The sequence below is a fragment of the Trachinotus anak genome, unplaced genomic scaffold (genome assembly GCF_046630095.1).
Source record: "Trachinotus anak isolate AG129_WGS33_773 ecotype Australia unplaced genomic scaffold, CSIRO_AGI_Tana_v1 ptg000034l, whole genome shotgun sequence".
Classification (NCBI taxonomy): Eukaryota; Metazoa; Chordata; class Actinopteri; order Carangiformes; family Carangidae; genus Trachinotus; species Trachinotus anak.
Genome location: NW_027273885.1, coordinates 2,887,277 through 2,913,425, shown reverse-complemented (window position 1 = coordinate 2,913,425; position 26,149 = coordinate 2,887,277). Strand labels below are relative to the sequence as shown.

At 39.7% G+C, this 26,149-nt stretch overlaps 2 protein-coding genes and 1 long non-coding RNA gene across 5 annotated transcripts in view; 1 reads left to right on the top strand and 2 right to left on the bottom strand.

Moving 5' to 3' along the window:
- LOC139614404 (alpha-2-macroglobulin) overlaps positions 1-1,794 on the bottom strand; it is a 32,179-nt gene extending 30,385 nt beyond the window's left edge. Inside the window, exon 1 of one of the 2 annotated variants that reach the window (XM_071471640.1) lies at positions 1,130-1,794. In XM_071471640.1, the coding sequence (XP_071327741.1) occupies positions 1,130-1,212 (83 nt within the window). In that variant the 5' untranslated portion in view covers positions 1,213-1,794. The remainder of the gene's footprint in view (positions 1-1,129) is intronic. The other variant, XM_071471639.1, reaches the window with a different exon arrangement.
- Positions 1,795-1,919: 125 nt separating this feature from the next.
- Positions 1,920-12,275, bottom strand: LOC139614406 (uncharacterized). 2 transcript variants are annotated; one of them, XR_011687039.1, is made up of 5 exons: positions 9,656-12,275; positions 7,489-7,583; positions 4,425-4,484; positions 3,195-3,663; positions 1,920-2,960 (listed from the first exon to the last, which is right to left on the bottom strand). It is a non-coding gene; the product is annotated as an uncharacterized lncRNA (long non-coding RNA). The 2 variants fall into 2 exon arrangements; XR_011687038.1 differs by having other exon boundaries at positions 1,920-3,663.
- A 3,135-nt stretch (positions 12,276-15,410) lies between these two features.
- On the top strand, positions 15,411-20,111 carry LOC139614405 (uncharacterized). Its single transcript, XM_071471641.1, has 4 exons — positions 15,411-15,693; positions 16,357-16,569; positions 16,907-18,095; positions 18,809-20,111. Exons 2-4 carry the CDS (start codon positions 16,431-16,433, stop codon positions 18,993-18,995), a joined length of 1,515 nt encoding a protein of 504 aa, XP_071327742.1. The 5' UTR covers positions 15,411-15,693; positions 16,357-16,430; the 3' UTR covers positions 18,996-20,111.
- The last annotated feature ends 6,038 nt before the right edge of the window (positions 20,112-26,149 follow it).

The window sequence follows — 26,149 nt, the reverse complement described above, 5'->3', positions numbered from 1 at the left end:
GGGGTCCTTGAGGGGGTTTCTGGGGGTCCCCAGCAAAAAGGGGCATAATTTATTTTCAAAATAATTCCATCCATAAGTAATACAATGACAGAATATATGACTATTTCTGGAGTTTCAAACATTTTCTGTAATACAACATCTAAAATCTTATCACATGGGGGTCTGTGGTCAGTTTAAGGTTCCTTCATTTGAAAACATTTGAGAACGACTGTATTAAGATGTTACCACATCAACTTGAAAAGTGATAATATGTGAAAATTGAGTTCACAGCTTGTTTCTGCTGCCCCCGAGTGACCAACAACAGTAACTGCAGGTTTAAATGTGTAAAAAAATAAATTTTTGCTGCATTTGCACTTCACTTTAGTATTTCCACTTGGTGCTAGTTTATACCTCTACTGCACTACACCTGTAAAACATCAGTTACGGAACTTTACTTCTGATTTAGAGCTGCAGTTTGATTATAATACGTATGTGCTGTTGGTAGTTCCACTGAAGTAAAGGATCAAAGTAAAAAGACACATGCAGATCAGTATGTGGTTGGCTGGTGGGAACACAGGGATCTGCTGCTGCCAATGAGAAATAAAGGACACATTTAATTGAGTTTTGGGTGGTGCTGTTGAGCATATTGATGCTGTTTCTGCCGGAGAGGACTTTGCACGATGATGAAAAGTCATTTGACTGTGATACTAAACTATGAGAGGCATTTGAGACGTGATGACCACAGTGCAGACAACACTCAGGACTGAAAAACAAAGATCAGAATGGAGATCTGTGCAGAGACAGTGAGCTTTTGTTCTTAAACTAAGATCTTGATTTGAAAAACAAACAAGATATCTGTTTGACCCTTTAGCTTCAAAACTACATCATGTAAACCACTTTAGTTGATGCATTAATCAATAACATCTCATCAATCATCATTGTTCCATTTTGTCCAGATTATTTCTGCAGAGAGGAGCAGATTAAAGGTGCAAAGTGGCAACAGATGGAGGGACTTTGCCACACACACACACACACACACACACTGGTGGGACATCTTCTCCACTGATTGCATAACAGTGACGCACGAACACGAACTTTCTGCAGGCTGAGCAGCAGCCGCGGCTCCATCAGAAACTAGTTTTTTACTCACGTCTCATTGAGGGAGGCCGGTGTCGCAGTTTGCAGGAGCGCTGATGCGAAGATGACGACACATACGTGGAGGACAGGTGTCATGTCTGCAGGACGCGGCCGACGGCGGGACCACACGAACTGAAGCGGACTGCAGCGGAGGAGAAGGACGCACTTCCTGCCTGCTTCCCTGACTGCGGGCCGGACGCGGGGAGAGATGATGTGCCGGACACAAAGTCGCTCAGGCGCAGGGGGCGGTGGCGGTGGCTTTGCTGTTTATACCCCTAAACCTCCGCCACCCCCTCCAACTGAGTCACTCCCCCCAAACTCGTTGGAAGCTTGCAGCCTCCTCCCTATTCCCAACAGACTTTCATTTCCCAAAAGTTGAATCACACAGTCCTGCCTGCTGCCAGAATCCACTCCTCCTGTTTCTCCAGAACTCAAGAGAAACCCACATGACATTAGGTAGGGGGTGCAAAAAGGGTGGGGAGGTGGGGAGGTGAGAATACAGGAGGCATTGTCTGCCCCAGGAGCGGTGACCAGGAGGGTTCAGCACAGTCCTGACTGCAGCAGGCAGCTACAGAGAGAACAGCTCTCCTCAGGCCGCTTCAGAGAGACATTTCCCTGCAGAAATCTGTTCCCCTGCTGGACTTCCCACAGGTACCTGGCCCCACAAACACATCCCCCAGTGTCTGTGGGGCCCAGAGCGGCTTCATGGAGGCCCTTGTGATCATTTCCTGAAATTACAGACAGTATATTGATAACTCATAAATTTTGCAGTCTGAAAATAGTCATCTGAAAACAATGCATTGCTGTGTTTCTGTGCATTACCTGCACCAGTGAAACGGTGTGTACACAGTGTGTGTGTGTGTGTGTGTTGGTGCATCCCTGTGCACATATGTAAGACACCAAGCAAAACAGAGGCCCACTCCTAAAAACATCTCTCCACTGCACCAGTAAGGGTCAAAACCTCCACAGGTTCTCCAAACAAAGTTTAAATCTTGAATCAAAATTCGTCACTACATGTAAAATTGAGCTAAACAGAGAAACAAAGTGGAACTGGAACTTCAGGGTTCTGTTCCAGAGGAAAACCTCATCAAAGTCTCATTAGGTGAGAAGCAATTTTTTTTTTAGGAAAGTCAACAAAACATAATTGCAAATGGTCTGTGTTTCCATTGTGTGATGTTATGCAAATAAAGCTGGGTTTTCTCCTGATATCATTCAGATTAAATGTGACCACACCTCCCTGGCTTCCAGGGGCCTCATAAGGCAGGCGCCACAACGTGAGTGCAAGAAAAGTGTTTCCATTTCACTTTAGCAAAATCTTGTTTTGTCGAATAGTCTGAAAATCCACCACACGTGAGCAAATCAATTCTTTTGAGTTTTTTCAAAATCCATGTGTTTCCATTTCTCATTTTTCAGTGGGAAATTTTAAATTGCACTTTAAACAGGTTAATGGAAATACATCTACTGACACATGTAGCTACGATAAGAACTAAAAATCTAACAGGGGTTTTCTCCACAGTCTGTGGTGTGGCTCATTTTATGTGTTTTGATTAGGAAAATAGTAATAGAAAGAAAATAAAATAAAAAAATCTAATGTTGTTAACGGTTCTGATCCGTCTGCTAGTCTCTGATTCTGGTCTCAGACTCCTCATCTGAGTCTGGGTCTGACTGAGGCTCCAACATGAGGCTGAGTCTCTCTGATGTTTCCTCCTCTAACCATCTTCATCCTCTCTGCTCTTTCACCTGGACACCTGGAGCCAGCAGGTGGTGGGCGGGGCCAAGGCCTGATCCAGATTATCAATGAGGAAGTAAGAGTACATGTGCTTCCTGCCCCAGTTTTCCATTTTCTTCAATTTATATGGAGAAAAACCACATTAAACACAATATTAATAATAACAAAGTATTAAAGCAAAGTATTTACATAGTTTAAAACATGTCTGGAGAGGAATGTTAATCTTTTATATTAGGATAGGATTTTACAGCTGTTGTCACAGGCTGGTGGAGTGCTCTTCTAATGTGGTCCAGACTGAAGGTTGTTGATAAGGAAACACTTGTCACTGTTCATCCTCAACATAACTGACCTGCTCCTCGCCCCAGCGTTCGGATCCTGCAGGCTGATGGGGTGAAGTAGTTCTACCTGAGCTTTTGGCAACAACAAGTACCAGCCGGTAACCAGACACAGCTGTGGGAATGTGGCACATGACATTGTGTGTCAAGGGCAGCTCAGACGAGGCCTGTTGTCCTGTGAGGAGAGGGTAGGCATGAGGAGAATTCCTCTCAGGATATTAAAAAATACTCTCTGTGACGAGCCGCTCTCCCACTGCTCATTCTTGCACAAGGACAGGAAGGTCCGACTTTTCCAGTTTGCAAATTAGCCAGTTAAAGTAGGATACCAGCAGAACAATATGATTCTCATTCATTTCAGGTCTGCAGCGGAGCCTGTTTTCCACAACTGGAGGTGACACGGTGACAGTTTTTAGGATGTCTTCTCTCCGGCTCCTCCTTTTTCTTCTTTTATCTTTTGTCTCCTGCTGCCTTTGATCTCTGCAGCTGAAAAAAAAATCAATCAAATATAAGAATAAATGGCCCAGAAACTGTAACAATGCAGAGTAGTTCAGTGCAGACCTGCTCTTATTCTGTCTGTAAATGTTTCAGATTTATCCACAGCGCTGCCTTTCTACTTTCTTCTATCAGTGTTTGTCTGAGGTCAGAGACCTTCAGAACAATAATCATGTGTTTGATGTTTTGCACAAATCTGGAGTCAAGAGTACGACTCCACATCAGGAACATCATGGAGCAGAGAAAAGAAAAGTGTTTACAGCAACAATTCAGAGAAATGAAGCTGGTCAGTAAAGACAGTTATTGGCTAATTGAATGGATTTTAATGTGGCTTCAGTGCAATTCAAACAAAAGCTTTTATACCTAACAGGGACTTTTCTGAATGAACTTGTTTTATAGGATCTAGTTTTTCTTTAAGTGATCTGAAAACCTGAAAACCCTGAAATCTGGAGATTCTTCATTCTCCCTCACTCCCTTTCCTTTCCTCATTACTGATCGTTTTCAACTTCTCATTCATTCTTTTTCACACATGCAGATCTGATAAGAGAAGTTTACATTACTCTTCATTCCTTATACTATGTCCATGTTAGTCTCTAACTAAGACCTTTATTTATCCTTATTTCTTTAAGAAGGACACATGAGATGACTTTGATTTATTGTGTTCAATTTAATCTCTAATCTCTGCATGTTTCCTTTCAGATTCAGTAGCCCATGTGTGTTCTCCATGTTTAGAAATGCATTTGAAAACATACCTCCGTTCAGAGGACTGAAGTTTCACGGCTTCCTCTCCTCCATGCATTCTGACCAGATGCCTGTGATCATAATAAATATTTTTTCTTTTTAACTTAAACTTAAGTTGTTTACACTTTGCTCAGCATGCATCATTTATTTCCACTTTACTCACTGCCAAACAATCACCATCATAGTCATTTCTGTGAACTAAAGAATTTTCTAGAAATTTGTTTCTGTGTCTTAAAACAAGAATGAATGAAAATGACTTGATTTAAAAAAAATACTGGGAACACAATGTTTTTCACAGAACACACAATATGAAATACTCTCACTGCATTTGCAGGTTTTGGAAAGAAGATTTCTGCAGCACCTCCACATTACACTTCCCAGAATGCCTTTTGACAGCTCTGAAGGAAAAGGTGCAACCTCACTTTCAATCAGCGGTGGGCACACAGGCATCATTTGAGCTGCACTGAGTGTCAGTTATTCCAGTGTGTTGTTATGGAGATATTAGTTTTACAGCTGATGGAAGTTTATCTAAGAAATAATGGAATCACATAAACAGGCTGTGTGAATGCTATATACAATATACACTTATTTTCATAGTACATTTTAAGCTGTTTGTACTGTGCACGTTTGTTTTTTTGATGCTTTAGGTACATTGGGAGCGGAGCCCCCAGTGACCCCACCACCCTTCACCCAATGCTTCCTCAATGCTGTATATATTCCCTCCTCCCACGACAGCTTTAATACACCCAGAGACCAACCAATAATTACACTGAAACAGTCCCTGGCCTCAGTTTTTCTGTGTGTCGGTGTCATTGTTTGTGGCGATTTGATTAAACATACTTTTAATTTGAAAAATGCACCATGTAAGCATAATATCAAATTTGAAAATAAATGTAATAAAACTAGATTTTAACACAGGGCTGCAATGATTTATAATTAAGACCTGTATTGGTTTGTGTTGAATATTAGTCAAACAAATTCCTTAATAGATCTGCAATTGATAAAATTACCAGAAATGAATAATTATGCAGCTGTGACGGTCACATTTCAAATGGAAAAAAACATGTAATTTGGCCATTTATTGCTCTGGTTTCATAAGGCAACACAACTGCTAAACTAGGCATTTGAATGTGATGTGTGTGTTCACAGCAGCAGGCAGGGGAGGGCAGCAGACATTAGGGCTGAGAGCACAGTGTTTGTTTCACGTTTCTCATCCCCGATTCAGGGAAGGGCTCATTAAATCTGGCTTCCCATCTCTGGCTGATGAATTCTTTATTAAAACAATATGTTCACCCCGTGCTCCAACAAGGATATCAGATAAAAGTTCAATTAACTGGGGCTTGATGATCTCAATGAGATGATCTTTTACAGCTAAAAGCTCCCTCTACACGGTCCGCTGGAGCCTTTCCAGAGTGAGAGCACACACGGAAAAACAGTGGAGGAACATCCACCAGTGAATAACAAAGGGAAGTCAGACGCTGCATGGGGATTTAGATGTTCAAAGGAGCAGCTTACGCCTCTGGGCCATGTAGGGCCCTCTTGAGTCAGAGAATGAAATCTGTTGTTTAACAAGCCTTTATTGGAATCTACACTTCTACCAAAATGTTGAAGATCAGGGACAAACAGAAGCCCACAGCGGCGGTACATGAGCCAGCGATGAGCACAATCCCTGAGAATTTTTGTCAGTGAGGCCATATCAGACCATGTGATTCCCATATTGTTATAAGAAAAATCCACGAGTTGTGTGTGTTTGTCTGTGTGTGTCTACAGAGCTTGAGCAGGGATATGTTGAGCTTCAGGTGGTGGATATAGCAGAGAGCTGGCTGCCTTTGGTTTCTTCAGTTCTTTTGCCTGTGTAGTTTCTAGAGGTTTATTAAGCACCGCCTTGGTTTGTTTCCGGAGTCCCATGGGTGCTCCAGAGACCCGGACGCTGCCTTTTAGCTTTAGTCTGCTTTGTAGTGTTCCACTTAAGATTTAAAGGAGAGCTCCTCCTCAGATACTCTCTGTCCGTGACATCCACAACAATCTAGTTAGTTTTGGATTACTTATTTTTTTTAACGTTTAAATTGTAGCCACTGTTCAGAAAACTGAATCATCTACAGCTGCTTTACTCACAGCAAACAATCAGTCATTTCTTCTTATAATTAAATCCTGACAACACTAAGAGTCTGGAGCCTTGTTAGCAGCTCTTTCAGGCTGGGGCTGTGAATATTCTCATTTGTCCAGGTCATAGTATCTCAAAGGAGTTTCAAATCGAAAGCAACTGGACTTGGTTATTTGTCTAGGAAGACGTTTCACCTCTCATCCAAGAGGCTTCATCAGTTCTTTCTCGCACCTGACCAGGCTGGGACCACTCTTTCAGGCTGTACTTAGGCACAGTATGGCTTTGAGCTAAATGCTAACATTAGCATGCTAACGTCCTCACAGTGGCAATGTGATGATTTTTAGCAGCTATTGTAGCAGCGTGGTCACCAAGCAGAGTGAGATGCTAACATCAGCATGCTAACATGCTCACACTGACAGTGCTATCATGTGTATGTTCAGCAGGTACAAGGTGTGTCCGATTTCAGGAGCCGCATCTTTTTTTTTTTTTTTTACAAAAACATTTGTACCATTAGCTGTTCAACTGATCTGAAACCTAATATATACATTTAAAAGTTTAATCTTCGGGCTCTTTGTCAGCTTTGTTTGCTGCTATATCATTTAAATTACTGGTGCACAATAAATCTAGGTTGGGCCATGAAGGATCCACCTGGTAGAGCCTTTGTTGAGAAGGACGCATTTGAAGAAGCCTTCGAAATGGGACAGCGTTGTGAAGCTATTGGTCATCAAATGTACTCACTGAAGGAGCGGTCCCTGAATTAAGACGCAGCTATAATGTTTTTGATTGTTCACCACTTTAGTTTAGCATCTGAGCATGCTAACATTTAAATAGCCTATTAAAAAAGACAGATAGCAGTAAGACAAACTCCTGCTGCGGCTGATGGTAACATCATTAACTTCTCAGGTTTTTGGTCATAAACCAAAAGGATTGGACAAATCGAAAAACATTATTATTATTATTGTTAAGTTTACCTGTTGGGAATGTGAATGGCTGGTGATACAGATCAACAGACAGAGAGACTGGACTGCCTTCACAGAGTCACGTCGCTTGAATACAGATCTTCAACCTGTTTGAAACAGAAATTAACTTTTGTCAAGAATATTTTATATATGAGTGTGTGTGTGTGTGTGTGTGTGTGTGTGTCATAAAAAAAGAATGAATAAGATATGTCACTTATAGACTTAATTACAACATGAGAAGACACAAAATACTAGACAAGATAATTTAAAATGAGTTGAAATATGTTTTTACAGCACTGGCTGAAAAAAATTAAGAAAAAAAAACTTCACACTCATCTCATCAATTTCCCAGAATGCCCTCTGACAGCTCTCAAGAAAGGTGTGTAAACTAATTGGTCAGAGCTTGTTTTTTCTTATTAAAAACAATTCTTGTGGCAATTCTTGTTTATTCTTGCAGCTGCTTGCTCCTGATTGGTGGTTTCGTCTGAGTCCATGACATAAGCAGCCATGGTGAAATCCCAGAGGAGTAATGTTGTATAGAAACATCACAATACTTCAAAGAGCTGTCAGTGCACCGAGGAGCATGTTTCCAACCAATATAGTCAGGTTATTATAACGAAGGTTCAGCTATAATCAATATTTTTATGTTAATAATGGATCACATGACTACTTGTATGTGAAAAGTAGAATTTGTAGAAACAAATCCAGGGAGAATTACCACCTTCAGGTTCATCGTCACCGCTCCCATTAGCTTGGTTTTGACTGAAGCAGGCAGCTGTTTTCATACTCCTGTGGTATCTGTTTTCATGTGTCAGTTCAATATGAAGCTACAGTCAGTTCTATTTGATTAGACATTATCTCAAGACACTTATAATATAAAGAGAAATTCAACAGTTCCCCACAATGAATAGCACAAAAAATAATTCTTACAAGGAAGAAACCTCGACTGGTCAACAGCCGGTTAGCTTAGCTTAGCATAAAGACTGGGAACAAGAGGAAACAGCTAACACCTACCAGCACCTTTAAAGCTCACAAGGTGACATCTTGTTTAGTTCATCCATACAATGAAAACCTACCCATTAAAAAAATGTGTGGAGCTTATTTTTAAAAAAAAAAATTCTTATCTTTTCTATACCTGTTTCTTGACTCCACTGGTTCCTTCAACCTCAGAAGATCAACTGACTTCTAATAAATGTGTTAATTAGTGTGACAAATTTTAACCTTTGGAAAGAGCCAGGCAAGTTGTTTCCCCTCCTTTTTTCTGCTAAGCTAAGCTCATTGTATTTCCTGAAATGTTCCTGAATGTACTGTATATTAAACATTTAAGCAAAAACAATGTCCAGTGCTCTGCTGTTTCTGTTTAAAAAGGTTTCTCTGTGTTGAGGTTGTGTGCGACTCTTTGAGTAAACAAGGCTGTTTCGGTGTGTTCACACTTGTGGCCCAACCTGTCAGTTAAAGCCACGTTTAGACCTGTTATTACCAGAAGATCTGTATCTGGATCAACCAGCAGACCATGTTCCAGTTCAAGGCAACAATGGTATGGATCTACTCTTTTGCAGTTTCTTCAGAACATGGTCTTACAGGTTGACCAATCTCCAAATGATCCGAATCTGCATTCTGATCCAAATGCAATCTGCTGCATTAACATATGTTTTTCTTTATCCGGTTGTATCCAGATGTTTTAATGGCAGTAAGGTGTAGAGGACACCAGCACAAAGCAAAATACTAGCATTTTCTTTTGTTGAACCTTTTTTTCACTCATCTGTTGGTTTAGATTCTCTCCTGTTCCGTGTTCACAATGAGTCTTTTATATGAAACTACCTAGAAGCTACACATGATAAAACAAACACAAGTAGGTTTGGTTTTATTTTAGGAGACTAATACGCTGCAGAGCACTTTTTATGAAGAGACTTTTGTATGATGGTGAAGCTGTTGTGCACTCTATTGTCTTCTTCATGGGTTTTTGTGTATGAATGATGCTCTGTGCTCTCGTCTCTCATTAGCTGTGGACTCGCCTGCCTTGAATCATCGCTTAAGGCGTGAATAAAACATTCTGAATTGGTTTGTATTGAGAGCGCGCTCCATCTGACCCCATTGTTGAAGCCCCCAGTGGAGTGAGTCTCCTTCTGCTTAACCTCAGCTTGACTTCAACAAGGCTTCATGTGTGTTTCAGTCTCACCTGCATTCAGCTGGAAAACAAACCAGCCCCCGACATTTCCACTTCCCGCTGTCGGGCTGTGGCTCTTCAGTTACCACGGGGCTCCTGATGGAGGTGCTGAGGGAGCAGGGAGAACATTGTTTGAACTACAGTAAATCGCAGCTCCCCTCAGCCTGCAGATCAAAGGCAGAGGATTACCAACAGCCTGCTGTAATGAGACCACAATGACTTGAAATAGCTGGGATGGCTCGGTACACTCTCCCCCAACCACAGCATTGTTACGAGAGACTGCGGCGAAACACCCTGAGAAACACAACAGTAATCTAGTAATGTGGGTTTCTGTGGATGTAAACTCATCTGCTCAGCTTTGTGATCCAGCTGGAGAACTGAAAATCTGAGATGGAATAAATATCATAATGACAGAATCAGCATTTCTGCCATGAGCATAGAAATAATGTGATTTGTCCATCACAGCTTTTTTCCCTCAGGTGACTGACGCAGGTGGATGGACTGTCTCTCTCAATAAACATCAGTTTGATGTAATTTAATATATAAGACACTGTGTGTGTTTATGTTCATCCATTCAAGTCTGTGTCAGAACAGATATAAATTGAACCTATACACCAACCCCAGTGCTGATAATTATTAAATTTACTGATTTTTATAAAATAAATCCAGCTTTCTTTTTTACTCTCAGTAAAATGTTCATTTATTTGGAAGCCAGCTAAAAAAAGTCCAGCTCAAAATTATACTGATACTTTCCTTCTACAGTCATTTCTAAATTAAAAACAAAGTCCTCTCAGTCAGAGGTGACAAACATTGCATCATATCTCATTTTAATAACGATACACAATCTGTCTTGTGTCTGTTGTTCATCCTGGAGGACGGATGTTTTCTCTTCCTTTTCTTATATTTTTCCACATTAAAGGATTTTTTTACCACATCCAAATCAAGGGCTTTATGTTCTACAGATTCTAAAGCTCTTAACACATATAAGTTTGATTTTGGGCCATAAGAATAAAACAGATGTTTGTGACGCCCTAAACACAAAGATGTCACAGTGTGTGTGTCTGAGAGTTGTGAGCAGCTGAATCATTTTAATGTGTTTTTGACGTCTAAAGAGATAAAACTATTCAGAAATTCATAAAAAACAAAGATTTTGCAAAATAAGTATATATATATATATATATATATATATATAGCCGATATGTAGCAGATTTCTTTTTTTGTTTGTTTTTCCTCTCCCCATATTACTCTCATGACCTCTGACCCTAAGGTTTGGGAGTATGATGGTGAAACCTGTGTGTTAAATGACAGTTTTTTTGCTCAGGGTCTCGTCCTGCAATTATTTTGAACAAATATTTAATTCTTTTATAAAAACACACATCATAGTAAAGCTGTTAAATAAAATTATTTCACTGCAGATGCACATAAGAGAGAAGGACAAATAAGGTTTGGCTGCTTGATTTTGTCGGATTATTCTAATGTGTAATGTGTGTGCTGTTTCCTGCTACTTGTGTATGTGTTAGAGGTACTAGAGTGTGTGTGTGTGTGTGTGTGTGTGTGAGAGAGATTTTTCTGGCAATATTTTAAATGCATGAAATAAGTCAAGATGGTATAATAAACAGATTTACTAATGAGACCTCCCCTGATCTTCATTTCATCATCTAAAAGACGTTCATGGCCAAACTAATGGGTTAATTCATTCATGTTTATTCATGTGTGCTTTTGTAATTTAAATTTGTGAGCAGAAACAATATAATGTAGATTAAAGTTTCACACACAGTAAACAAACATGGAAATTTACAGTGTATTTGACATCATAACAGGCATCTACAGTAGCTGATAATATCTCAATGAGCAGTGATGAAAGCAGCTGTGTGTATCATGGGGGTTGATTTACATTGTCTACATTTTGTATTCTTTTATTTTCTTCCTTGCTCCCAGTGCACCAGTGTTATTATCACCATCTCTGGGTCTAACATGTTAATTTAATTTCATGTTTAAAGCAAATTAATTAATTTGCATTTCACATTTGGGCTGCTAGCGAGCGTGAGCCAACTGCTCTGCAGCGTTGTTGTATGAACGCTGTAATTACTGCTGGGTTTTTTTTGACATCCCCTCGTTGCCCGGCTCCCTATCGCAGAGATGAGAGGAGAAAGTGACATGCAGCCTCACATGTTCTCCTCAGGGAACACTTATCAAAACAATACGCCAGCCATCATTCAAACACAGCCCTACACACTTTGCCACTTTGAAGTCTCCCCATCCTTCTTGTTTTTTTAATCCCCCCTCGCCTTTTCTCTCAGTGTAATCCCACTGTAACTGCAGGGATTATTCACAATGCAGACCATTTGTTCATACAAATACAACACTTCATCAACAAATAACAATATGCTGAGACCAACTATTGAATAGCCGGCTAAGTCTAAACGGGTTCAAGTGCTGGCATTGCCATGCATCCCTGCCTCTGCGTTGCCAATCCCTGTAAAAAGTTAATGTAAGCAGGATTCACAGAGAGCTGCTGGTGATGAAATTATGGTGTAACTGATACCAATGTGCCATAGTAGAGGAGTGCATGGCCGCCTGCATCTTTGAAGGAGGCTCTTCCCATCCCACGATGCTCTGCTGGAGAGGGCTCCTGTATGGTTGTACAGTACAAAAGGACAGATGGAGGGCAATACTGCACAAAAAGCAGGCAATCATTTTGCCGCAATACAGAAAAAAGCCTGCAAGTTAAGGAATTCATTGTGGATTCACTATTGCACACAAAACTGAAATCTGCGGACTGTAAATATATACAGTATGTAAAGTCAACAGTGGGACGTTAATTTAATATCAAACAGAATATGTTATTTATAGGCCAACGTCAGTGAGATTTCTTTTTTTCTTCATATGCAAGTATCAATATTTTAATTCTTTAAATCTACATTAATAGTAATAATGTGATTTTCAACATATGGTCAAGATAAAATAGTGACATTTGCAATTAATTTTAAAAATATAATTGAGTAAGTTTTTATTTAATGAATGAACACTGGGATGTAAGATTGTGTGTTCAGAAACTGATCTTGATAAGTGATTTGTTAGAGGTTATAGACAGATAAAATATAAAATGATTGCAGGGGCATTGCACATATCACCACAACTTGTCCTGATCTCCACAACCCCGAATTACAAATTCATGCGCAACTAAAGAGGTGCATCGTGCATAATAAAAACTGCACTGCCTGCAAAAATAGCAAGACGAAGAGTGTAAACAATGGCACTGTGAGCTCTGAGGGGGAGGCCGTAAAAGCCACAACTACAGGGATGCCAAAAACATGTTTTTGAGAGGGGTGAGCCAGTGTTGCCTATTACTATAGCAACAGGAAGACCTGGCTGCTTCAATCAGCTTTTGGTTCGTTGGGGAGGCCCAGGATAGGCAGAGGAGCTCCAGCCTGGGAGCCGTGCAGAGCCACCCTGGTTTTACTAATGAGGGCAGCGGGACACGCTGGGTGTCAGCCAGCCTGTCCGACCTCCACATGTCCTAACTGTCATGCTGCCTGTCATGCCACGCAGGCGGTCCGGAGGTCAGGTGTAAGGTACACAAACAGAGTGACAGCCTGGTGAGAGAGAGAATAAATACACCTGATTAAAGTCTCATTATCACATTACAGACTTTTATCAGACAGTGATTACAGAAGATTTATCTGACACATTTTAACAGCAGTTTTATTGCCACTGTCTATAAACCTGACTACATCATCTGTCTCTTTCACTCTATTTGGGATTTGGGATCAATCAATGTGCGATCAAAGTCTGTCCTTCAGCGGCTTCAAGTGACAGGCAGCGACATCCTGAAGACTGTAAAAACATCCACATCTTGTGTGTAACTGATTTACAAGTCTTTCCATTTTTTATGTCACTGCAGTTATAGTCGGCTGATTGTTCTTTTTATGCTTCATTAAACCTCATGATTAAATAAAGATCCTGTTTTGAGAGGCATGTTAAATAATAATGATGTTGTGACAGTTGTGAAGGCATCAGAGTGTGAAGTGGCAGGTGGAATTGTATAATGAGGAAAATGTGTGTGTGTGTGTGTGTTTACATTCAACTTCTCCTATAAGGGATATTTTGTATTGTGTTTTATTTTACTATTGTCCTTCATTGTGTGTTTATACACCATCCTCCACTTACTGGTGCCTGCAGGAGGAGGGGGGGTGGGAGTTGAGGGATGCATGAATGTTACACTAAATAGGAAAATATATGTTTGGTAAAAATATGCTCCCAAATAGTTATCCTGGGTAAATGCAGAGGGGGATTTACCAGTTTTATAATGCAACATGTATCTAACGTGTAACATGTAAAACACCAAAAACACAACGACAAAATCTCATGTGCAATAACTAACATACACCAAAGATGTAATATTATTTATCTTCTATTTTTGCTATATTCAAATAACTGATTTTTTGTACTGTCCACTTTGCTGCTGTAACTCTGCTAATTTCTCCACTGCAGTAAAGAACCATCTTACCTCATCTTATCTTATCTGAAAAACAGCGTGTTAGTCATTACACCTGAGAAAATAAAAAAACATGTGCTCCAGCTTTCTTCTGGACACAGCTGCACTGACTGAGATGTATATGTCTCTATATCTCCTCTTAAAACTACATGAAATTCACTTGTGCTTTCACAAAATTGTTTTTTAAAGCAATGATTTAGATTTTTCACACTTAAAAGACCTTAACACATATATTTTTCATGATGTTGCTCATATATAATGCACTTTATATGTGTTTATGTCTGAAATATTAACAGAAACCTAACATGATGCAGTAGCAGTAAAGGGGTAAACTTTATTAGCTACATAGAAAGTTTGATAAAGGGACTTTAGCTTCCAGTATGTTTCTGTTTAACTCATTGAGTAGATTTACACAGAGTAGCAGTAAACTTGTGACTGAATTAGTGCACCTTAGAGAAAATAAACATGCAGAATTAAAAGTGATTTAAAGTGGCTGTTTGTCTCAGTTTGGTCCCAGCTGGAGGCCATGATCTCTTTTACCACAACACTGCCGGATGCAAGATTCAGTTCTCCAGTCCCAGGTTGGTGCTAATGTGTAATGATTAGCAATCAGTGTAAGACTGATAGCAGGCCAATAGAAATAGAAAAGTTCCCCCAGATAAACCAATGGTGTGGCCACATTGTTACAGCGCTCAGCGAATCCCCAGCGGATCTGATGCAACAGGGCTGCAACTAAAGTTACACCTTCGAACTGCAATATGATGTCCTTCCGCTACGGCGCACGGAAAACTAGTGCCGGCTCCACGGTCTGCTGAGCGTATCCAACCTCATCCATTCAGTTTGAAAGTGTGTTTATTATTTCGAGTGTGCCTGGGTGTGATTAACAGGGCGTTTACAGACTTTGAAGACTGCTGTGTCTTAGGAGGCGAAGCTCTTGATCATGTTTTTAAGACTTTTTCCAGCAAGGCACTACTTTATTTAAAAAAAAAAGAAAAGAAAAGAAAAAAAGAAAAACGGGAACACTCACTTTCATTTTAGTTTTAATAATAAAGTTGTTGCTGACTTCTGTAGCATCTTAAGAGAATAACTTTTACAAAATGACAATATTTATTGCAAATTCTATTTTTTAAATTCTCTGACAGATTCTTTAATTCTGTTGAAATGAAGTTAATAAAATCAGATAAACTGGAATGAAAATAAAATAAATGAGGACGTGTTGGAGGAGTGTGTGCAGGCTACACAAACAGGCTGTGGCCTCTGGATAATGGGAAAGTCCCCAGGTTCATGACGTAACGGCCGGGTGATCGCTGTAAGCTGCGCAGTGATTCCGCCTGCTGTGATCAGGTCCGGGCACTAGGAGTTGCAGAAGTAGCGGATTTAAAAACTTTCTGTCTGCATGTCTTTTCGTCGAAATAGCACTTCAAGAAGAGTCTCTGACTTCCAGAAGGGGAAAACATGGCTTTTTAAACTGTGACCGTCTTCCTCCTCACCGTAAAGCTCCGTGTGCTTTGCTCCTGCAACGCACTTTACAAGACTATTCAGAAACTATGGGGTAAGTAAAACTGTTTCTAGCTCCGGCGGAATAGGAGAAAGTTCAGAGGAGGATTTAGCAAACAAACCAGTCCAGACATTGTTTAAACTGATGTTTTCCGTAAATTCACTTATTCATTTACGCCATATATGGGTCTATTTTATTAAAGGAGACGCTGCACTTTATTTTAATACTGTTTTAAAGTGACTATGTCTAAGTTACTTTTTCAAGTGTAAAAACTGAATTTCTGTTTTATGATATATTCTATTTGCACCACAAATGTTTCTAGTGATGTAAAATAACTTTAATTAACTGTAATTATGTTAAAGTCTTCATTATCTTTTTATTTTTCTTAAATAAATATAATCTCAAAGTGTATTGTTTCTCAAAGTATGTCAGCTCATTGTTTTGAATGTTACGTTATAATTAAATTGTTATGGCATAATTCTTCACAGTGTAAGATGACAGGTGAACAGAAAAAATAAAAGCCAATTTGAACTCAATAACCCTTTAAATAAAGTTATTGGTGTGGTGTTATTTTTTAGATATTAATAATTAATATAATAATAATTGTTTAAAAACATATTTTAGAGAATTATTAAGTGCTTCTGAGCTTGAAATGGGGGGTTTAAAGGGTGAAATAAAATTTGTGACATTTGTTTATTTCCTTAATTTCTCCTACAGGTCTTCCACAACTCTTTCATCCACCCTGTGCACGGTTTGTGCTTTTGAACAATTCGATCGAAGCAGACGACACAATGGCGGCATCGATCCTTCGCAGGAAAATTCCCCCCATTTCCACAGGCGAGCTCGGCGCTCCCCTTCTCCAACAGGCTAGCCACAGCCAATCACGTCCCAGGACGGGGGCGGAGCCTGTGGAGAGGCAGCACTTAATTGGTGAGTTTTGCCAAGACGCTTTTTTATTTTTCCACATCCCGAGGTCGGAGCCGCAGTGCAGCACGGGGCTAATGTCGTACAGTGAGTACAGCTAAGTGGATATTTATCGAATGCAGACGATGCTGTTCAATCATTTTCAGATGATCGGTTAGTTGTTCACTTGGATTTCTCGGATGTATTGCTTGCTTTTAACTTAAGCTTTTATCGTCTCAACCTTGCGTGATTTAAGAATTTTTTCCTGAATTTCTAGTTTTTATTTCAGTTATTCTATACAAGCAGCTGAATGAAAAAAATGGATTGTTTTATTCACTATATGGTTATTTTTTAATTTTTATAGGTGATGGTCACTCAGATTGGATGACGGAAAAAGTTGATTTGTCTTCATTTGTGTCGACGACCGAGTCTTCTCCAAGCTCTTCCCTTCCACCCTCACCATTAGAACAAGATGTCAAGGTGCCCTCGGATCTGGAGGTCATGACCTCTCTACTACAGGAGGAGCTGGCTCAGCTGGAGGACTACTTCCGCTCCGAGTCCACATCCACAACAAGCAAGTTGGAGAAATCCTCAAAATGTGACAAGGGTGCTCAAGCCATGGGCTCCCAGTCTTATTATCAGTTACCCTATGGGTCCTATGGGTCCAGCCAATCAGAAACCAGCCCTGTGGTTGTTACCTTGGCAACAGGGGAATTGGACCTGGCCAGCTTCTGTGGCGGTCCCATCGGCAGAACCAAAATTGCTCGACCTGCTCCATACAACTACCATCACCGCTACCACCACAACAACGGGCGAAGAATAATCAGCGAGGCTGTGAAAGTCGGGGAGGAAGTTGGACTTGATACGTGGGGCTCCAGGGGAAGTTACTCAGGAAGCACAGAGTTGTCTGTGAACCACTACTCCACACTGAAGACGGTGAGCAAGAACAGCCTCAGCAGCGTCAAGAAGGTGAGAGAATGTGCTTTATCGTTGAAGGAAGAGGAGAGTTATTGTTTTTCAGAAGGAATGTTTTGCAGCGAAGAGATTGCTCGAGGTTTTTGTCTGGGTGGCTCGTACGAGAGCCACCACAAGCGAGAAGGACAGTTGATGCACAATGTGAAGGTCAATGTAAGTTACGACAGCACGGGGCTTGATGTTTTGCACTGCAGCAAAGATGGAGGACTTTCTGGAAGTATTCCCCCAGAGACAATGGTGGCCGGTGACGGCTACTTCCACCAGTCAATGGCCAGCACAGAGCCTTACCATAGCTTTATAGGTGACCTAGAACAGCCGTCACAAGCACAGGCTGTAGAGCCCCAACACGGCCACTACCTCTATCCAGAATGCCTTGCAGACCAAAGCTATGAATGTCTGTCCAGAGGGGAGGGCGAGGGGCCACTGATGGGTGCCCCTATACACCGCCCCACCCAGAGGCTAAAGGATGAACACTGCTCCATCAAACCATCTCTAGTGATGGGCGCAGCTTCTCTGGATACCAACAGTGGAGAGAGGAAGCAGAAGAAGAGAGACCAGAACAAAACTGCTGCTCACAGGTAAACAGTTGATTTTTCCTCTTTCTCTCTCCATAAAAACATCCTTCAACCTCCATAAACATCTAAAAAAAAAAAAATAGGTTTTGTGTTCAGAAGTCTGATAATACAGTAATGAAAATGTGGTTCATAACAATAAAAAGTAGAAAAAAATCACAATCACAACTAACCAAGGTTATTTTTTTCATTAAGTCAATGTTGCAGTGGTTGCATTACTGGTCATATTCTTGCTTTTTCATAGCTTATACATCCATTGATGATACTTGTTGTCTTGCTTTCCACTTAAACATGGCTGGAGTGTTACATAAACCAACCACCCCTGAGCTTTAAATGTCCTACAGAGTGTAGGAGGGAAATGGAAAGTCCCTCACTGCCTGCCAGATTCAGCCCCACCTAACCATTTCTATAAGTCTAGTTTGTCTGTGTGCATCAGTTTCATTTATCCACATCTGTGTAGAATGAGAGAAATATTGAAAAAGTGTATTTAATGTTGGGCAAGGATTGAAGTTTGAAAAGGTGGAAATTTGATCAGTCATGAACCCCTGCAGAATGTGGAATAAACAGCACATCATGTTATCTCGGGGAAGGGATGTCTGAGCTGTGTGAGTAATTCCTCTCGATGCAGCTCAAAGGTCAAGCTCGCTTAACTCATTAATAAAGATGCAAGGCAGCAAAAAACCTGTAAAACCAACCGAATGCATTGTTTCCTGTTGCAGGTACAGGCTGCGTAAGAGGGCGGAGCTGGACTCTCTGGAGGAGGAGCTGCACGGCCTCGAGGGGCAGAACCGAGAGCTTCGTGACAAGGCGGAGTCGGTGGAACGAGAAATCCAGTATGTCAAAGATTTACTGATCGAGGTCTACAAGGCTCGCAGTCAGCGACACAAACAGGATGGCAGTGCCTAAAACGCCCACGCTGACCTCACCTCCAAATCTCCCAACCAGCAGCAAGAGAAAAATCAAGTCAAGAGCACCAACTGGTTTTTGTCTCACAAAAATGAAATGGTAGTTGCATGATTTTCGTAGTTCTTTTCTAAAAAAAAAAAAAAAGAAAAAAGAAAAAAAAATTGTTTCAAGAGGATGGCGACACAAAAACACACCTTTCCTATGAAAAAAAAAAAGAAAAGGAGAAGTTTCCAGATGGGTGACTAAACTATTAAAAGCCTTAGTGAGGTGGCTTCCAGAGGAGATGCTGAACTTGTCCGTGACCACTGTGATCCGAACTGCACTCACAGCCTTGTGATGACTGAGTTTGCGCTTGCAATGATTGATCGTTTACAAAAATGCTCTTTGAATTAGTAGTAGTGGTTGAATTTGCTTGTGGTTTTTGTGACACACATTGGCAGCATCAAGGCAGATCCATACTAAATATATATTTTATTTTATATTTTATTTTTACTTAATAATGTTCATTTATCATTTTGCTTAAAACAATCAAGTGAATAAAGGGATTGCTGGAAAAAGTGTGTAACATGCTCCACAAATATTCATTATCAGAAACATTTAGAAATTTGTATTGCTAAAATGTTGAGTATTTACACTTCTTTACCCCACTGAAATACCCAATGCATGTTTGATTTTGGAAAAGCATGTGCGAGTGTTATTTGAAGGCAATATTCTGTTAACTGCATGGCTTCAAGATCTCCACCGCGTCAATTTAACTGAGTTGACTTTACTCTTCTAGTCAAAGCTGGCGACTTTTCTCTGAGTTTTCCCCCTGCCAGTGTGATCCATGCTCAGGTTTTTGGTTTTCGGCTCTGAGAAACACAGAAACATTCGCTGGCTTTTTTCCTTTCTCTCTTCTCTCTCTCTCGGCTGTATTTTGCGAACAAACAATCACCTGTCGACGCGACGATAAATTGTTGTTGGGTAATGGTACAACTTCATGGGAATTTTTGTTTTTCAATTGATCAATTTGATGTATCTGAAATTCAGGTTCTTTTAATAGTCAATGTCAATGTCAGGAAATTATACATCAGGTAAATTGCAGCCAAATAAAAATAAGTTCTGTAGTATCATTCATCTCTGCCTTTGGACTGTTCTTCACTGCATGCTGTTCATTCTGTTCCATTAAAACACCTCACTACGACTGTCCAGAGCACATGAACTGCACCCAGAACAACACACACGCTGAATAAGAAAACAGTGGGATTAAGAGATAGAGAGAGGTGTAGAATAAACCCACTCTGCCCCTCCCATCTTTTTTTGGCCCAGCCCTGTAACTGTTGGTTCCAGCCCTCTTTTTTGGCTGCAATGCAGTCAAGAGTCCAAGTGATTTCCCAAGATTCACCACTGGACGGCAGGATATCGAGGCAGGCTTTGAGTGACACCTGACCATTCTGCAACAAAACAACCTGTTTTCTTTCAGACTTAGGAGCCAGGAGTGAGTCGACTTGTCCAAACAGCCTCACAATGAGAGGAAGATGTTTGGAGAAACACTCATGTTATTTTTTCCAATATTTTAATGCTTTGTTCCTGCTCTATGATTGATCCGCAGGGCTGAGCGGAGCGATATCAAGCTCCAGCAGTCAACAGACAGACATAAATTGCCTATCTCATCTCCCAGCTCGTGGAGGGTGTGCAAATGCATGTATGTGCGCAAGTGTGTGTGTGTGTGTGTGTGTGAGTGAGAGTGTGTGAAATCTCTTGGTATCTCTCCTAGCAGTCATAGGCCTTTCAAGTGCATGAGGCAATATCACACAATACTTGCACAAGGAGAGAAGAGAGATACAAGTGAACTATCAGAATAAAAAAGTACTGGGTTGACAGAGAATGCCATTAAATCTGTTGATTCAGTTGTCTTTCTGTTTGTTGTTTGTTTGATACAGATGAAATGTAAAAAAACTGATTTTACTGCTGATATAAGATGTATAATATAATCTGTTTTTGCATTGTGTTCAATAAAGTTCTTCACTATAACATTATCTTATTAAACATTTTAGATGAGATGAGAATCCATTTATCCATTTTTAGTCGCTCATCCAGGTTTGTACATGATAAATTATGTGAATATAATACTGAATGTAAATGTTCCAAAATTAACAATATTACAGTTTTTAAAAATATTATAAATATACATATAGCATATATTGTACATTTGAGGTAGATGAACAACCAGCCAACATTTCAAGCAAAAACACTGAATTAAAATTGGAACGTTTTTACGTTATAAAAGAATACTGAGCCAAATACGTGATATGCACAAACAACACTAAAGATGCAAAATATAATATAATTTAAGTGAGAATTACATGGATATCAAGAGTATTGTAAAGATAAAAGCAAATTTCAGGATGAGAATATTTACAGAACCACATTTTAATTTACAATATATACTGTGATTTACTACAACGGGTAAATGTGACATGAGCAGGTCTACAGACAGACTTGAAAATACACCGTTTACAGGGAGAAATTATACATTTTCTTGTGAGCACGTTGAATATTCCACCAAGATCTACTGTATGTGAGGCTGCTTCACCACCAGGGGGCCCTGTTAGCTTAGAAAAAGACTGCAGCTTTGCAGGGTTGTTATTTTCAAATGATTTCTACAGTAACCCTCAAACATTTCAATATAGCATTGAATACACTATATTTAGGTCTGGACCTATGCACAGTTTGGTTTCTAACATGCATCACATGGAGCATTAAGATTTAGAGGGACATTAAAATGTCGCAGCAGCAAAATACGAAGTAGAAAAATAGAAACATAAAGATCAACTGCAAGAGCAGTGGTAGAAGTAGTAATACCACAGTATAAAAGTACCCCACTGCATGTACTTACTTAAGCAAAAATACACGAGTATTACAAACAAAATGTATTTATAAAATTGTACAAAATGTACTTAATTATTACAGTACTTACAGTTAACTATGTTATATTCTGGGATAATTTCATCTCTAACAGTGGATCGTATTTTAGAAGCTTGGCATGTGTTTCATGTGTAAAATCTTAACCAAAAAAGTAACAGTAATTACAGCTGTCATATTTTCCTCTGAAATACAGTGAACATCTAAAGTAGAAAGTACTCAAATATGCCTTTAGTTTATTATGTATACATAACATCTAGTACCCACTAACTGTACAGAGGCTCATAAATATCACAAATAATTGAAAAACCGCAAAGTTTGCACTCGAGGGAATGGAGTTTGGTGGAGGGAAACATGTCCTTACAGTGTCTTGTGTCTGCCGATAGCAGCATTGAAACAGGATGAAATACATTTGTTACACTACCAGCAGCAAAAACGAATTGCGTGAAGTGTGTCTCATAATGAAAAACAGTGGTGCAAAATTCCTGCTTTAATTTCAGTAGAACCTGCTCAGTCAATATACATATGTACATTATTATGCAGATATTTGACCTGTTGGGTAAAAAGGGGTTTGACTCAGTTTCTTTTTGACATCTATGGTGGTTTCACTTGTCTTACCGTTAGTTTTTTCTTAACTATATGACTTGTAATCTCAGATACACTTTTGTTTACAAGCAGTTAGATACCTGTGTTTTCTTGTACTGTGCTTCGATCCTTATTATGACCAAGTGAGCAAATACTGGGGAGAAATATTATGATGCTGTAATAAAGTGAAATGTACGAGAGGCTAATTTAGATTTACAACACAGGTCTAGAGGGTAAAAGTTGTAGGTTTTTCAAATAGACATACAGTATACTACCAACCACAGTAATTTCTCAATTCTAAATCCACTTTTTCAAAGCGTGTGATTCTCTACCATCATGCAGTTTGGCATTACAGTTAATCTAAGACTGCACTGAAAATACCAGAAACACTCAAAATAAACTCACTATTACTTAATCTCTATTTTTAAGGTAGTTCAATATTTCTCACAAAAAGAATATTTTTCACTCCAAAAAAAAAAAAAAAACCTGTCAACAAAACTTTGATTTTTTTTCATGTATCATTTCTTTACAACACAAGAATAACAACTGTTTGCATATTACAATAAATATACGATATATGCATATAGAGTTTGCTGGTAGTTGAGAATAAGTGCGAAAAGATTTCATGAATCTTAATAACATGCTCATTGGATGCAGTTTGTGAACAGGTAATAATGGAGGATCCAATGGAAAAGCAAACACAGTATACACAGAGTAAAGATAATTCCAACAGCGCTCATCCCCAGCGTCTCCTCCAGGCCCTTTACTGTCCCATTATGTGTGTTGTTCCTAGGAACTCTTCAAACGTTCCTGTCGTCCACACCTCAGTGTGGGCGTTCACAAGCCACACAGGTATGAAGTGAATCAGCCCAGTAAGGTGTGTTGTGCATCTTGAACAGGGAGGTTATCACCAGGTGTGACATTCAATTCGTTCTGCAATAATATGGCGGTAAATTGAGTAATCAGAAACTCTCATGGTTCTTCCAGACTCTGCTTGGGCACAGTACTTTCTATTGGGCAACACACAGTGACGTAATAAATACTCAGTGTTTACTGTAGATAAAGATGGACGTCGCCTCCGTGACGTCACCCATAGGTTAACCGCTCCGCCTGACCGTGAACCACAAACGATTTTAGAAAGCTGAATATTTATTAAATACTTAATTTATTTTAAGGATTTTATTTTTTATCCATAAATATAGATGTATTAAGACACAACACCAATTTGTGATTTTTTTTAAATGAAAGAATTCGCTCTACACTGCGGATGTGGCAGCGCTACTTTACTTCAGTAACGGTTTACAGTAAACGAGAAAAACACACAGCTCCACCGACGCCATCTTGGCAGCGCCTGAACCTGAACCTCAGCCAAAAGCTGGTAAAGACGCGGGGCCTGTGTGGAGCAGAGACCCCGGCATACCGGTTTAATACATGTGGCAAGCATTAGCTCCCGTTAGCTTCGTTGGCGAAGCCGGGTGTCTTGCACGAAGGATAATTAATTTGCTGGCTAGTTAGCTAGCTAACAAGCTAAGCTAACAAGCCAGGTATGGTAAACACAGACACAAAATAACACTAGAATTTCACTCACCTCAAAATACAGGAGCACAGACTTCCTCATGTTCCGTTAGTCGCACAGCAAGACATATTTTTTGTCCAATATTTAGATGAAAATCCTCCTTAAAGCATCAACACTACAAACGCATTGACTCACTTAGGGGCCGGGGGGGGGGGGGCTCTAGTGGTCATTCGAGGAACTGCAGCTTTTGGCACTTCCGTGTTGAATTTATTTATTTATTTATTTATTTATTTATTTATATTTCACTCAAGTTCACTCAAAAGTACAAGCATACAGACACATAAATGATACAAGACAACTACACAAATAAACCCAAGAACAAAGAACAAAAGAAAAAAGAGATGAACATTTCCCAGTTACAATGCCAGAATGCAGCATATTATATTCATTCAACAGTTTTAAGGTCTTTACAGCTTTTTTGCTTTTCACATTTGATAAAGTGGTGCTATAATGTTTAAATTCATTAATAAAGTGCCGGAAGGTTGGCTTGGTTCTTGACCATTTTTTCTTATGAATATGGAATTTTCTTAAAAATAATAAAAAGTTGTGTTATATACAACATGTTGCTTTCAATCTTATCTTGACAAAAATATAGCATTACATCAAACATAAACATGTATTTCAATACACATATAGTTATAGTTATAGCTATAGTTTCTTTTTCAGAAAGTTGGTTGCATCAATCCAGAACAATCTGGTACAGTCAAAAAACAAATGGGAAATACTCTCTCTTTGTAGACCACAAAAAAACACTTTTGTAATCAATATCTAGTTTGAATCTTTCAAACACATTTAACCGGATATATTCTATGTAATATCTTAAAAGACATTTATTATGGATACAGTATTCATCACAAATTCTCCGTGCTTGTGTTGACTTCAGATTACAGCCTACAGACCAAAGTGCTGGACAGGACAACCAGCATTCAGATGATTTAGCTGTAAATTTCAAACCAAACAATGGATTAAATGTGATGTTGCCTCTGTAGAAGGCAGAACAGTTTACACAATTTACACACTAAATGTTGTGGGAGTCGAGGCATCACTTTTTGATATGGATGTTTTCATGGATTCAAGTATCGATCAGAGTGAATTTCTGACCTGATGGCAGCACTAAAGGTTAGAGGTCAAAAACATTATAACAACAACAAGTGAAACAAATGATTATAATGATACAGTAACACAACCAGCAAATAATGATAAAAAGTTTCACTTTTGAAATAAGCTATGTCCCACTTTCATACACATTCTAACAGTATGAATAATACACAAATGATCATATTGTTTTTGCAGTTAATATACAAAAATAAATGTATTTTGGACTGACAGGAAATTATGCAGTATGTGCACAGATTGATGTGAATCCATCATCAACCTTGAGACACTACTGACAATTAAACTAAACTAAGAGCTAAATAAAGCCTGACAGTTCATTCCTGACCTGGGAAACAGTTCACAAACATCTCCGTTCACTGTACTTGTTCTGGAGCTTTCTACCACATTACACTTTTCATCAGCAGATGGAGTTTGGATATTGATATTGATGTTCCTGTGAGTGGTCATACAGAGACATGCAGCCTGAAGACATGAGAGGTAAGACGAACGCAAGACATGATCATATTAGAGGCAGTGGGGGTCAGGGGTGGGAGGCTGGGCGGGCGCTGTGGGAGAGGGGATGTGATGCAAGAAGAAGAGAAATGGAGGAGGAGGCGGGTGAAGGGACCACAGTGAGCATCAGGGTTGGTGGAGAGGAGAGGATGAGCTGGAGCTCAGTGTTGCAGAATGGCCCGCGGCTCTGTTTGAGGCTGTGTGTAGATCAGCGAGCAGGTTTTAAATTCATCATGAGCCACTGGAGGAGCTGTGAGGTTAAAGATGCTGTATGAGCTGATGGGAGTGAACGGGCCTTTCGTGAGGTTAGAGAGGCAGAGGGCCAGACTAGTGGGAAAAACTTTGTGGCATTAGTTTAACTTTCACGATACAATAATTGTCCGAGTCACTGGACTCAATTTTTCAACTACAGGAATAAATCAAAAGTAGGCATTTGCCCTGAGATGTTCAGGCAGGTGTATAGGGCTCAACCTGTTTGATC

What these genes read in the sequence shown, in the direction of transcription:
- LOC139614405 (XM_071471641.1), top strand. Translation starts at nt 16,431, where the DNA reads ATGGCGGCATCGATCCTTCGCAGGAAAATTCCCCCCATTTCCACAGGC. An exon ending in GGAGAGGCAGCACTTAATTG is followed by an intron (nt 16,570 to 16,906) that starts GTGAGTTTTGCC and finishes TAATTTTTATAG; the next exon opens with GTGATGGTCACTCAGATTGG. An exon ending in AACAAAACTGCTGCTCACAG is followed by an intron (nt 18,096 to 18,808) that starts GTAAACAGTTGA and finishes TTCCTGTTGCAG; the next exon opens with GTACAGGCTGCGTAAGAGGG.